This window comes from Arachis duranensis, chromosome 5 (assembly GCF_000817695.3).
Source record: "Arachis duranensis cultivar V14167 chromosome 5, aradu.V14167.gnm2.J7QH, whole genome shotgun sequence".
NCBI classification, from domain to species: Eukaryota; Viridiplantae; Streptophyta; class Magnoliopsida; order Fabales; family Fabaceae; genus Arachis; species Arachis duranensis.
Window position 1 is genome coordinate 25,619,590 of NC_029776.3, and position 12,397 is coordinate 25,631,986.

General features: G+C 31.2%; 1 protein-coding gene across 5 annotated transcripts; it reads left to right on the top strand.

Moving 5' to 3' along the window:
- The first annotated feature begins 402 nt into the window (after positions 1-402).
- LOC107488873 (WAT1-related protein At3g28050) lies at positions 403-11,218 on the top strand. Of its 5 annotated transcripts, none has more exons than XR_002375475.2 (8): positions 403-690; positions 987-1,049; positions 1,211-1,324; positions 3,957-4,191; positions 6,692-6,850; positions 7,151-7,302; positions 8,326-8,422; positions 8,812-10,137. XR_002375475.2 is itself a non-coding variant. In XM_052261471.1 (8 exons), the coding sequence occupies exons 1-8, from the start codon at positions 512-514 to the stop codon at positions 11,084-11,086; spliced, it is 1,053 nt and encodes a 350-aa protein (XP_052117431.1). In that variant the 5' UTR covers positions 403-511; the 3' UTR covers positions 11,087-11,218. The 5 variants fall into 5 exon arrangements, 4 of the variants coding, with proteins under 4 accessions (XP_052117431.1, XP_052117432.1, XP_015965135.1 ...); XM_052261471.1 differs by lacking the exons at positions 8,326-8,422; positions 8,812-10,137 and adding exons at positions 7,477-7,569; positions 11,029-11,218; XM_052261472.1 differs by lacking the exon at positions 8,812-10,137 and having other exon boundaries at positions 8,326-8,491.
- Positions 11,219-12,397: the final 1,179 nt, after the last annotated feature.

Sequence of the window (12,397 nt, forward strand, 5' to 3'; positions counted from 1 at the left end):
TATTAATACAACTAGTCATTAGGGACGACAATGATTCTTAAACTCTATAAGTATAAACACCAAAATTTTAATAATAATCACTTATCTTGTAGATGATGAATTATATTAATAATAACCACTCTTTTTTAGTGTTTCAATTTTAAGTGAAAAAAATATTAGTCCCCGTCCTAATATTTGTGTTTAAAAAAAATTATGGTAGAAAAAAAAAAAGTAAAAAGTAAAAAGTTTGTCATAGTCTTTATAATTGTATCACGAGAAAAAGGTAGTATAACAAATGAATACTAAATAAATTGAAATTTTCTGAGATATGTGACTCTTGATTTAATAAAACGGCTAATTAATCATACTAAAATAGATAAGACTTTGTTGTTGCCTATATGGGCACGTGCTTCATAGCTAAGAACCTTGCCATGTTGTTATTATTATGTGACTCTAGAAAAATAAAAAAGAAACCAAAAAAAGCAACATAGTTTGAGACTTGTGAGAGTGGGATAGAAGCAGAAAGTAAGGTATGGGGAATAAGATAATAGCGCCATTTGTGGGAATGGTAATGGCTATGGTGTTGCAAAGTGGTAGCATGGTTGTTATCAAAGCAGCCATGAATGATGACTTCAACAAATATGTCTTGATTGTCTATTCTTTGGCACTCTCCACCCTACTTCTTCTCCCCTTTCTCTTCCTTCTACCCAGGTAAGTTTCTCTTCTTTCGATTTTGCTTTTCAAACAAAAATATATAATAACAAATTAAAGAAAAAGATGATGATTATATTTTCTGTTCACAAGAGTAAGAATTTTAAGAATATTTTTCAAAAATATAATGCTCTACAATTGGTCGTTAGATCTATGTAGCTGATTTTGCACAAAACAAGTAAGTTTTCTGTTGATATTGTTGCTACTACAATTCAGCGAAGAAAACATAACAACTAACACAATTTTTTGCCTCTTTTTTTTGGGCTTCTTATATTTAATTTTTTTTTCTTTAACAGGTCAGAGCGTCCTACTCTGAGTTTCTCAACACTTTGCAACCTATTTTTGCTTTCTCTGTGTGGGTTGGTATACTATTACTACATTAAAAATTTTGCTTATTAATCTAAGCTTGCAACTAATAAAAGTACCATATTCAAGTATAATGTATGCATATTTTGTGAAATCATAATCATATATGCCAAGGCCTGTACTGAAATTCATAAATATTGAACATATATTGCAGAAGTTCAGGACAAATATTTGCATATGTGGGCATAGATCTCAGCTCACCAACTCTTGCCTCTGCCATGCTCAACCTCATTCCAGCTTTAACTTTTGTACTTGCACTTTTATTCAGGTTCTTCTTTATTTCATCATATTCTCACTTTTAAAATTGATGGTTATTTTTTTGTGAAAATTTTTAAATTATTTTATATTTTTCATGATAATAGAATTTTTTTTGTTATATATAATAAAAGGTAACACATCAATTAGAGAAATAACATTATTTTTTTTCGAATTTATAGTTCTTTTTCTCTAATTTATGCTATAAATGACAATAATATCAGGACAAATTAAGTATATAAAATGTTTGCAAACTAAATTTATCATATTACAACATTTTAATATTGCATAAATTTTTACAACTTTTTTTATATTTATAAAAATCACTACAGAGCGTAAGAGTGTAGTAGTTTTAGAATTGAACGTAAACCGTTACAGGTTGTAACGATTTATTTGGATTTAGGTGCTAGAAAGAAACTACAACTAAGAAAATCGTAATTGGCTATAGTGGTTTCTGAAGACTTGTAGACTTGCACTTTTGCAGCATGATGATGAATTTCATTTGAGGTTCTAGCCAAATGAAGATTTCTTCTCTGCGCAGAAATTTGAGGATTACTTCAATTCAACTAGAATGGACATGGTTTTTGAAGTTCTCACTCGAAAGCTCTTTTATGAGATTTTTTCATTCATAAAAATAGCATTTGTTCTGACAAAATCAAGCTATTATTGAGGCGATGGAAGATGAAAAAATGATTCATATAGTTGATCTTAATGCTACTGAATCTGCTCAGTGGATTACACTCCTCCAAGTTATGAGTGCACGTCCTAAAAGTCCACCTCATTTGAGATTTGCTTGTGTTCGAGATTTTAGACCAAATAGTTCATAGATTAATTCAAGAAGCAGAGAAGTTAGATATTCCATTCCACTTTAACCCTGTATTCAGCAAATTAGAGAGCTAGATTTTGAAAAAATTCGTGTGAAAACTGGAAAGACACTAACTATAACTTCCATGTTCCAATTGCATTTGCTTTTTAGCATGAGACGATGAATCTGCGCAGAGAAAAAATTCTCATTTTGTTAGAGCTTCAAATGCAATTCACCATCATACTGCAAGAGTGCAATGCGCCACAAGTTTTCAGAAATCGCCACAAATCTTCAAATGCAGTCTCTTTAGATTGCAGTTCCTTTAAAAACCGCTACACCCTATAGTAATTTCTACACAGCACGTAAATCACTATATCTTATAACACTTTATATAAGTTACAAAAACATCTGTAATATTAAAAAATTGTAATGTGATAAATTTAGTTTTTAAACATTTTATATACGTAACTTACCCATAATATCACTTTAATCATACAACATGGAATGAAGCTAAGTATGTATCATTTCAGATTTTCAGTAATAAAGAGAAAATGTCAATTCAATTCACTACATCAACTTTATTTTGGGGTACGTTTTGTAATCTAAACTTTCAAAATCTGATATTTGACATTTTAAATTAAAATGATCAAATGGTTCAAGACAACTTATAACATTTCTTTCAAAATTATATTACGAGGTAATTTTGTCGATATAACAAAATCTTATAAGTTGGTTTATTTTAAGAAAATACAAAAAACAAAAATAAACTTTTCTTTTTCATTGTTCGGAAATTTTTAGATGTAAAATTGTACTGCACTAAAATATTAGAATGTAAAGTACACATAAACCTCTAAGTTTAGGGGGTTAATTAATTGCATGTTCCCCATGATAAAGTCATAGACCAACAATTTGCATCCACTTCTTTTGTTTAAAAGTGATCTCAATGACATACAACCCAGAAAGTTAGCTAAACATTTATTTGCTTGTTATTGTTGTTTCGTTTAAAGAGTATTGAACAATGAAAGTCTCCCACTCTGCCAATTTCAAATGCATTTATTAAAAAGAAATTAAAAATTTTTACTAATAGTAATTTTAACATGTTACATATTAACTGAGCCTTTTTATCGATCACTAATCCTAATACTAAAAATAGAAAATATATAAAAAAATTATATAAATAACGTATATAGTATTTTTGTGATTTGATAACTTTGTCAAATCTTGTAAACAGGGACAGATTCAGAAATATTATTGTGGGAGGCCAATAGCATATATAATATTAAAAAATTATACAAAAAATAATATAATATAAGATGTATTATAAAAATATAGCAATAGAAAATATATTTTAAAATATAAAAAATATGTGTGTACTTTTTACTAACGAAATAGTCGATTCTTTGTATCATAAAATTCATCGATAATAGAATCTGTGTTAAATTTTTCACTAATTTTCTTTTTAATATAATTAAAAGATAATTAGCCAAAAATTTTATTTTTATTTTCTTTTTGAGTTATTCTTCACAATATTTATAGCTAAAAAGGATTTCTCAATCGTAGCAATTGAAATATAGAGAATTAATATCAAATAAATTATTTACTTTTTAGATATTAAAAATCATTAATATTTAAATTAGATTAAATTTTTATTTATACTAAACTAAATATTAAATAAATTTTTTAAAAAATTAAACCTTACTTAATAACTTAGTATTATTAATTTTTTTATTTAATAACTTACTACCATTAATTTTTTTTTTAAAGTTGGGCGAGGTCCCCAATATATCCCTTGTAAATGTAGTAGATAAGGTAGCATTGTCTCAATTGAATGACTTACTAGGATGGAAAAAGTTGAATGGGGACATTTCAGCATCCAAGCTAAAGTCTTGGGAACAGTGGTATCAATTGGTGGAGCATTTGTTGTGATATTATATAAGGGCCCACCAATCTTCAAGGCACCCATCTCCTCACTCTCTTCAATCCCATTATCATTTTCACCTCATTTTAACTGGATCTTGGGAGGCTTTTTCTGTGTTGCTGATTCTTTCGTAGCTTCAATCTGGTATATATATCAGGTTAGCCACTCCTTTCGATCTATCTGCCCCCTTATTTATTTAAGAGAAATATTTGACTAATGTCTTATTTTTAAAATATTAGAATTTAAGAGATAAAATTTAAATTTGTAAATTGTGATACTAATTTCTTTTAAAATTATACAATATTTCAATTGATTCTCCTACATTTTTAAATATTTAAGTATTAACTAATTATTCTATGAAAAAAATATGTCAATTAGGTCCTTCATAATAATAAATTGTAAATAATTATATCCTTCTATTAATATAACAATTTTTGGAACAAAAATTTACTTACTTTTTTAGGTTTTTTTTCCTAATAAATAGAGACCTATTGATAATGATATATATAAAAACTCAAAAAATAACAAGAGTAAAAGATAAATAGGTCCCTAACTTTTTTAAACGTAGACATTTTTGTCCTTCGTGATTTAAAAATATATTTAAATCCCTCACCTTATAAAACGCGTGACAATTAGACCCTTCCGTCGAGTTGGGGTTCAAAATGACAACAAAACATACTGACCTAGAAGGATAGAGTGTTAGGTGTCCGTTTTGGTTGTTGACGTGGATGGAGAACAAATTTTTAATGGACAAATTAATCCTTGATGCCTATTGCCTAACATCTTGCCTCTGAGTTTCTGCTCAAAGACCTTCCTACTCTCCTCATTCTGATTATTCTGAAACTTGTTCATAACTTGCTTCAATTGATTTAAAACCTCCATTTCACTATACAAATTCTTAGTGTTACTAACATACCTATCCATCTTCCTCACAATACCTTTCATATGCTTAACCAAGAACCCTATTTCAATGACATCTATGACCCCACTCACAATGTCACCATACACATGTTCAAATCCCTGCAATGCAGGAACAGAACACTTCTTCTCTAACTTGGAAACGACGCCGGCGACGCGGTTCAACTCGTCGAGCTTCTCGGCGAGAGCAAGGTCGAGGAGATAGGAATGGTTGGAGGAAACGAGGCTCCTAACAGCTTCAGAGGTCAAGATCTCATTCCTAAGCCTCGAGATCTCAAAATCCGAAAGGAATTTGTGAAGGTGAACCGTTTTGGACATGACATTAGCTACTTTAAAAGAAAGAATGTCAATGGTTACCTTATCGTTGTTCTTGATGGTGCTGCTTTGTTGCTGCTGCTTCCTCTTTCTAAAGAAGTTTCTAGAAGAAGGGCGTGCTTGAGGTTGGAACTGACTTGGTTACCCATCTTTACAAACCAGGCCTCTGCAATCATGCTTCCTCCTCTAAAATTGGTCTTCACTGAATTAATATTTACCAAGTGTTTTTTGCTTTTTCTTCATTGCCATGGTTCTCATCATTGACAATGAATTGTGGTCTTAGAGACATTGAAATTAGGGAAAATTAATCAGTGTGGGAGACTAGCATCAACTGCAACTTGAGGCAACAGAGGTTTAGACTGAAGGACACTTGATTTCATGCTGAAACAAGGTGAGAAATTTGAGCGAGCTTTAGTGTTGGTCAAGGGTATGCTTGGAACGTTCTCCTTCCTCCTGTGCTTACTTGATGGAACTTTTGCTTTGATTTCTTTCCACTGAGTTAGGTTCTCTACATGGCTCAGAACAGAATGCATGTTTGTGCTTCTGTCTCTTCCACTCGCATCAATTGGCATCTGATTCCTTGTCCTGTCTTCGGCCGCAGAAGAGTTGGATGGATCGGCGGATGTAAAGAGGGATGTAAGGTTGGCAGCTAAGGTTTCTGAACGGCGGATGAAATCGGCGTAGGAGAGGTGGCAGTCGGTGGCAGAGTCGATGAGAGCGGTGACGGAGTCGGACCAAGGAGTGTTGCGACAGAGAGAGAGAATGTATGATGGTCGCAAGGACTAATTTGTCCATTAAAATTTGTTCTCCATCCACATCAGCAACCAAAACAGACACATGACACTCTACCCTTTCAGGTCAGCATGTTCTGTTACCATTTTGAACCCCAACTCGACGGAGGGGTCTAATTATCACGCGTTTTATAAGGTGAGGAATTTAAATGTATTTTTAAATCTTGAGGGATGAAAATGTCTACGTTTAAAAAGATCAAGGATCTATTTGTCTTTTACTCAAATAACAATATTTTGTCGTCTAAAATGATATCATTCCTATGTTTATGTGGCACTGGCGAGATATATCATTGTAGATAAAGGAATACAGGGGCAACTCTTTTTTGTTTTACATTATTTATAAATGAAAGAACATAAACGTGTTCATCGTTTATTATCATAAAAGATTTAATTGATTTTTTTTTTAAATTAATTAGTATGAAATCGAAATTCTTGTAGACTTTATTGTCACTCTACTTTAAATCTTTTAAAAGGTAAAATTGTCTTTTTGAAAACTTTAAATGATATTAAGGCTCAGGCTTAATATTATCTAACCTCTTATTCATAAAGTATCCTTGTTTAGTAATTTTCCTTAAAATATTCAAAGATCGGGTCTAATACTTGATTTTATAATTGGCTGATACATGTTTTCAGGCGTCAGTAATAAGGAATTACCCTGCTGTAATGGTGACAGTGTTCTTCCAACTCTTATTTTCAACCATTCAGTGCTCAATATTTGCATTAATTGCAGTTAGAGATCAAAGTGCATGGCAGCTGAAGCTAGACACAGGGTTGATTGCAATCTTTTACCAGGTTTTCATCATATTTTATTTAGAATCCCAATCTTGCCTTTGCACTTTGCAGTACATCAATACTTTGGTATATTTATTATTTGAATATGCACAAAATAATCAGCTACCAAATCAGTTAATATAAGATAGATATTAAAATATAAAGTATATGTTGATAATAAATTAAACATGTATTTATACATAAGTATATAATAATTAATTTGATGACTATTTTTTTATACATTCAGATAGTATTTTTTATTCACCATCTATCTAGATATCTTATTCTAATGTTTATTATTATTTATTGCACAATAAAAAGGCAATAGCTGCAACAACATTACGGTACCTGTTATGCACTTGGAGCGTCCAAAAAGCTGGACCATTTTTTTGCTCTATGTTCAAACCTATTTTAATCATCTTCACTGTTATCATGGGTGCTCTGTTCCTTGGAGATGACTTTTACCTTGGAAGGTAATTATAATTCAAAAATTTAAAACTAATTCGTTCCCTCTTTAAACACATTTAACTGCCTAGCTAGTAAGACACAAATTTGCCTATATGTTTGAATTATGCTTTGAATTTAATTATGGAGTAACATTTTATTAAAAATACGAATAATAGATCATTTATGTGAATGTTGTGCAGCTTGATTGGTGCAGTTATAATCGTGGTAGGTTTTTATGGTGTAATGTGGGGAAAGGCCAAAGAAGAGAAATGCATGATAATTGATGAAGAGAGGTTGCAATCAACGTGCCAAAATGCTCCTCTCTTACATGACAAACACCTTACAGTATAATAATTAATAATTAATAGGGTGACATCATATCATTCATTTATGGATATGGATACAAGCCAGACCACACAAAATTAGACGTGAAATTGGATCACCCAATCTCTCAAGAAGAAAAATAATAATGGACTTAAAGACAAGCAAGGTTAAATAAAAATGTTATTTATACACTAAAATTAGTTATTAATGTATTTGTGTATAAATATATATGAGATTTAATTTATTTTTAATGTATATTTATATTTTAATATGTATTTTATATTAGTAGCTAATTTTAATTGCTGATTTTAATATACACGTAACATAGTTAATAATTAAGATACGTTACTGCCAAGAAGATATTGCTAAAGACAACGCATTGCTAACTAAATATAAGCAAATATAATAACAATAATGTTCTACATCTATGCAAAAAACTTAACCAAGTCATCCAAACATTTTTTCTAAAACGCGCCTCCCCCAAGTTATGTGAAATACAAACGTTCCCCCCTCCCCTTACTATTAACGTAACAGAATTACATAAAGCTTCTTTTTCAACATAAACATTCTTCAACGTTAACGATCTGTATTGGAATTTTTGGATTTGTTCTCGTCGTTCTTCTCTGTTGTGTTCGTTGTTCTTCTTCTTTTTCTTTTCTGCTCGTTGCTCGTCGTTCTTCTTCCTATTCTTCTTCGATCTATGGATTTATCTTCTTCATTTTCAGATTTCAATAGGCTATCAAAACAATGAATGATTCAACTTCAACTCAGTTGAATGAGAGCAATTTGGATTATTCTTCTGAATCCTATCAAGCGGACGAGGTTTGGATTATTCAATTTTGAATCGAATTGAATGGAATGCAATTATTAAATTGAATTGAATTGAATTGATAATCTCTAAATTGTAGACACATATGTTTTGAATTTGGTTTTATATATACAATGTTCGGTTCATTTAGCAATGTACATTATTTTGGCTTTGATTTATATTTTTGGTTCATTATGCAGGCAGTTATTTGAATTTGAATTTATATAATGGACAATGTTTCGTTCATTTAGTACTATACAATGGTTTTGCTTTGATAATATGCTCGGTTCATTATGCAGACAGTTGTTCGAATTTGAATTTATATAATGGACAATGTTCCGTTCATTTAGTACTATATAATGGTTTTGCTTTAATAATATGTTCAGTTCATTATGCATTCCAGGTGTGTTGTAGATAAACAATTTGTCCGAAATGTTGGGATGACTTTCAAGACACCAGAGGAAGCTAGAAAGTTCTACAAAAATTATTCCAAACTTGCCAGTTTTTCTACCAAAATAAGAAACACGACTCGAAAGGGAGACAAGATTAAGAACTAATCGTATGCAGTAGAGAGGGGAGGTGGAAATCCAAGATTTCTCCAACTCTAAAGACAAACCCCTCAGCCGGCACAAATTGTCCAGCCAGAATTTTTGTACCCATATTGAAGAACGTCGATCTTTGAACAATTTCCAAACTTGTTTTGAATCATTCACACCTCTGCTATCCAGACCAAGTAGAGATGCTCAAACAACATAGGGAGGTATTTTGATAAAAAAGAATCAAAATTTCTCTTTCGAGCTCAACCTCGAAGGTGATCACTCCATCAAAAACGCATTCTGGACAGATGCAAGATGCAGGGCTGCATGCGAGTATTTTGAAGACGTTTTTTCATTCGACACTACTTACAACACAAACAGGTATTCGGTTCACAAAATTAAGTCTTAGGTTCACACAGGCAACACATTTCGGTTCATAACTGTTCCCAATGTCCATTTTTACAAGTATAATCTGGTTTTTGGTTCTTTTGTGGGCATGAATCACCACGATCAGCCAACACTTCTCGGATGCGCTCTAATGAAAAATGAAGACATCCAATCATTCAAATAGATTTTCGAGTGTTGGTTCCATTGCATGGGAGGGAAGGAACCAAAAGGCATTCTCACCGACTAATGGGCATCGATGCAAAGGGCCATCGAAATGTGCATGCCAACAACAATTCACCGGTGGTGCATCTGGTATATCATGAAGACGATCCCAAACAAACTAAACGACTACAAGCAACACGAAGAAATCGAACAAGAGATGATCCACGTCATTTGGAACTCGTTCACAAAAGACGCAATCGACAGAAACTGGAACGATTTTGTCATAAAGTTCGGCGTCAGAAGCAATAAGTGGCTCTCAGTTAACCGACGTTTTTAATTCAAATTATTTTGATGCTGTTACTTTTTTTTTTTGTTAAAACGTGCATAGCTTTCGGTTTATCCGAGCTCATGTTTTTCGTTCATTCTGTAAAGCTATACGAAGATTGTCATTTATGGATTCCAGTTTACTTAGATCACCACTTTTGGGCCGGGATGATAAGCACACAAAGGAGCGAGAGCATGCATGCATGTTTCAACAAGTTCATCACACGGAACATCTCCTTGATTCAATTTGTGAAGTAATATGATAATTGCCTAGCAAGCAGAGAGCAAAGAGAAAGAGAATTTGATGCTGAAGATTTTCACACAGTGATACCATGTGCAACAAAATCAGTAGTAGAGGCTCAATTTCAGCACGTGTATACTCACAAGAAGTTCAGGGAAGTTCAAACACAATTCAGAGAAAATGTGAACTGCATCACAAGATCAATGCATTCCACCCTAGGTTTTACGACGTATGAAGTCGTCGAGTAGGTTTCTAACTCTACATTCAACAAGTTTTTTGTCACCTACGACGTGGTATTACGAGAAGTAAAGTGTCAGTGCCTGCTGTTCGAGTCAAGGGGCATACTTTTGCTATCATTCTCTGAACGTCTTAAATTTCGAGCGAGTAGATAAAGTGGCACCGAAATACATACTCGAACGCTAAGGAAGCACAAACACATCAAGAGCAGACAAGACGGATCTCTACTGGAGCTGAGAAGTAAGAGATTTGACGATTTAGTATTTCGGTCCACAACATTTACGAATTTGTGTCAAAGTCTGAAGAGTTGATCGAAATTCTACTTCAAACTTTTGACAATGTTATAACCGAAATGCAAGAATATCAAATAAGAAACAAAAAAAGTTCATTATCTCAAGATACAAGGAACATTACACTTTTTATTTCTTTCAGAACACATTAACGTTTATCGATTTATAGTACTCTTTTCTTAAGAATAGTAATTTGCACTTTTTTTTAGTTATATTAAATAGTGAATGTATCTAAATAAAATCTAATTATATTAATAAAGTATTTCTCCAATGTAGGTAAATGTAAATATTTTCTACTACGTTTTAGTGTGTTTATTAGATTAACGACATTTTTTTATGATGTTGTGCAGCTTGATTGGTGCAGTTATAATCGTGGTAGGTTTTTATGGGGTAATGTGGGAAAAGGCCACAGAAGAGAAATGCATGATAATTGATGAAGAGAGGTTGCAATCAACGTGCCAAAATGCTCCTCTCTTACATGACAAACACGTTACAATATAATAATTAATAATTAATAGGGTGACATCATATCATTCATTTATGGATATGGATGCATAAACATTCAAGCCAGACCACACAAAATTAGACGTGAAATTGGATCACCCAATCTCCCCGGAAGAAAAATAATAATGGACTTAAAGACAAGTATGGTTAAATAAAAATATTATTTTTATACTAAAATTAGTTATTAATATATTTATATATAAATATAATATGATCAATAATTAAGATACGTTACTATCAAAAAGATATTGCTAAATGCTAACTAAATGTAAGTAAATATAATAAGTTGGTATGTAATATATGTTATATTGGGATCTATAAATTTGTAACTTCAGTCAAACTTACTTAAAAAATCAAATATTAATCTAATGAGTCTTGACTTTGTTTATGAAATTAGAAATTAAATATCTTAATTAATTTGGAGACTCCTAATTATATTTTGTCTAAATCTTTTAAATATAAATAAGTTGGTTGTTTTGAAAGAAATATGGGGATATAGACGATATTAACTATTATCATTTGATTCTATAAAAAAGAGAATTCCACACATATACAAACAAAAAAGGTATATTAGCTAAAATAAATATCTTCTACATTGTGAAATTAACTGCGATTTGTGATTTTATTTTTCATTTCAATATGATCAATATATAAGTAATTTTTGCTTCGGAAACATAAAATGATAATAGATGCCATGCAATTACTCCAAAAATTTTATGATTTATAAGTGTCATAGTTTATGCGTAAATAAAAACGAGTAAGTATAGTGATCCTTTTTTTCTGCTTGAATTGGGTTGATGTTAGTTTGGGCTTGATTGGATTGAATTATTTTTCAGCTAGAAATACTTAATGGAATTCAATAGCTGACGAATAATAATAATGTTTTCTGAATTATTTCAAATTTTCAGTTCTACAGCATCTATAGTCCCTGTCCAAAAAACATTATGGAAAAAACTATAGTCAAATTCATGAAGTTACAGGAAATTTAGGAGCTTTTTTAGGCGGAGAAAATATCTTGAGAACTTCTAAGATCTATGTTTTACTTTTTTTTATTAAGAAAAAGTCGAAGGATCAATTTTTTTTCCCCATTGTTTTTGTTGATGATTTTCTAACTCCTTGCTGAATGATCTGTTATCAATTTTTCACTATAGATAAATATCATACGTTAGCTATTAATTTAGTACCTAAAAGATTTGATAGTTGACAAAAAAAATTTTAAAAATGTTATTAATAAAATAATTATTCAATTATTTAAAAATACGATAAAAACAATAAATAAATATGGATAAAATATATCGTTAAACCAAA

Excerpts from the sequence above, each read along its gene's own strand:
- LOC107488873 (XM_052261471.1), top strand. The coding sequence starts at position 512 with ATGGGGAATAAGATAATAGCGCCATTTGTGGGAATGGTAATGGCTATG. Across the intron at positions 4,192-6,691 it reads CAATCTGGTATATATATCAG|GCGTCAGTAATAAGGAATTA; the intron begins GTTAGCCACTCC and ends ACATGTTTTCAG. Across the intron at positions 7,570-11,028 it reads ATGATAATTGATGAAGAGAG|GTTGCAATCAACGTGCCAAA; the intron begins GTTGCAATCAAC and ends TGATGAAGAGAG.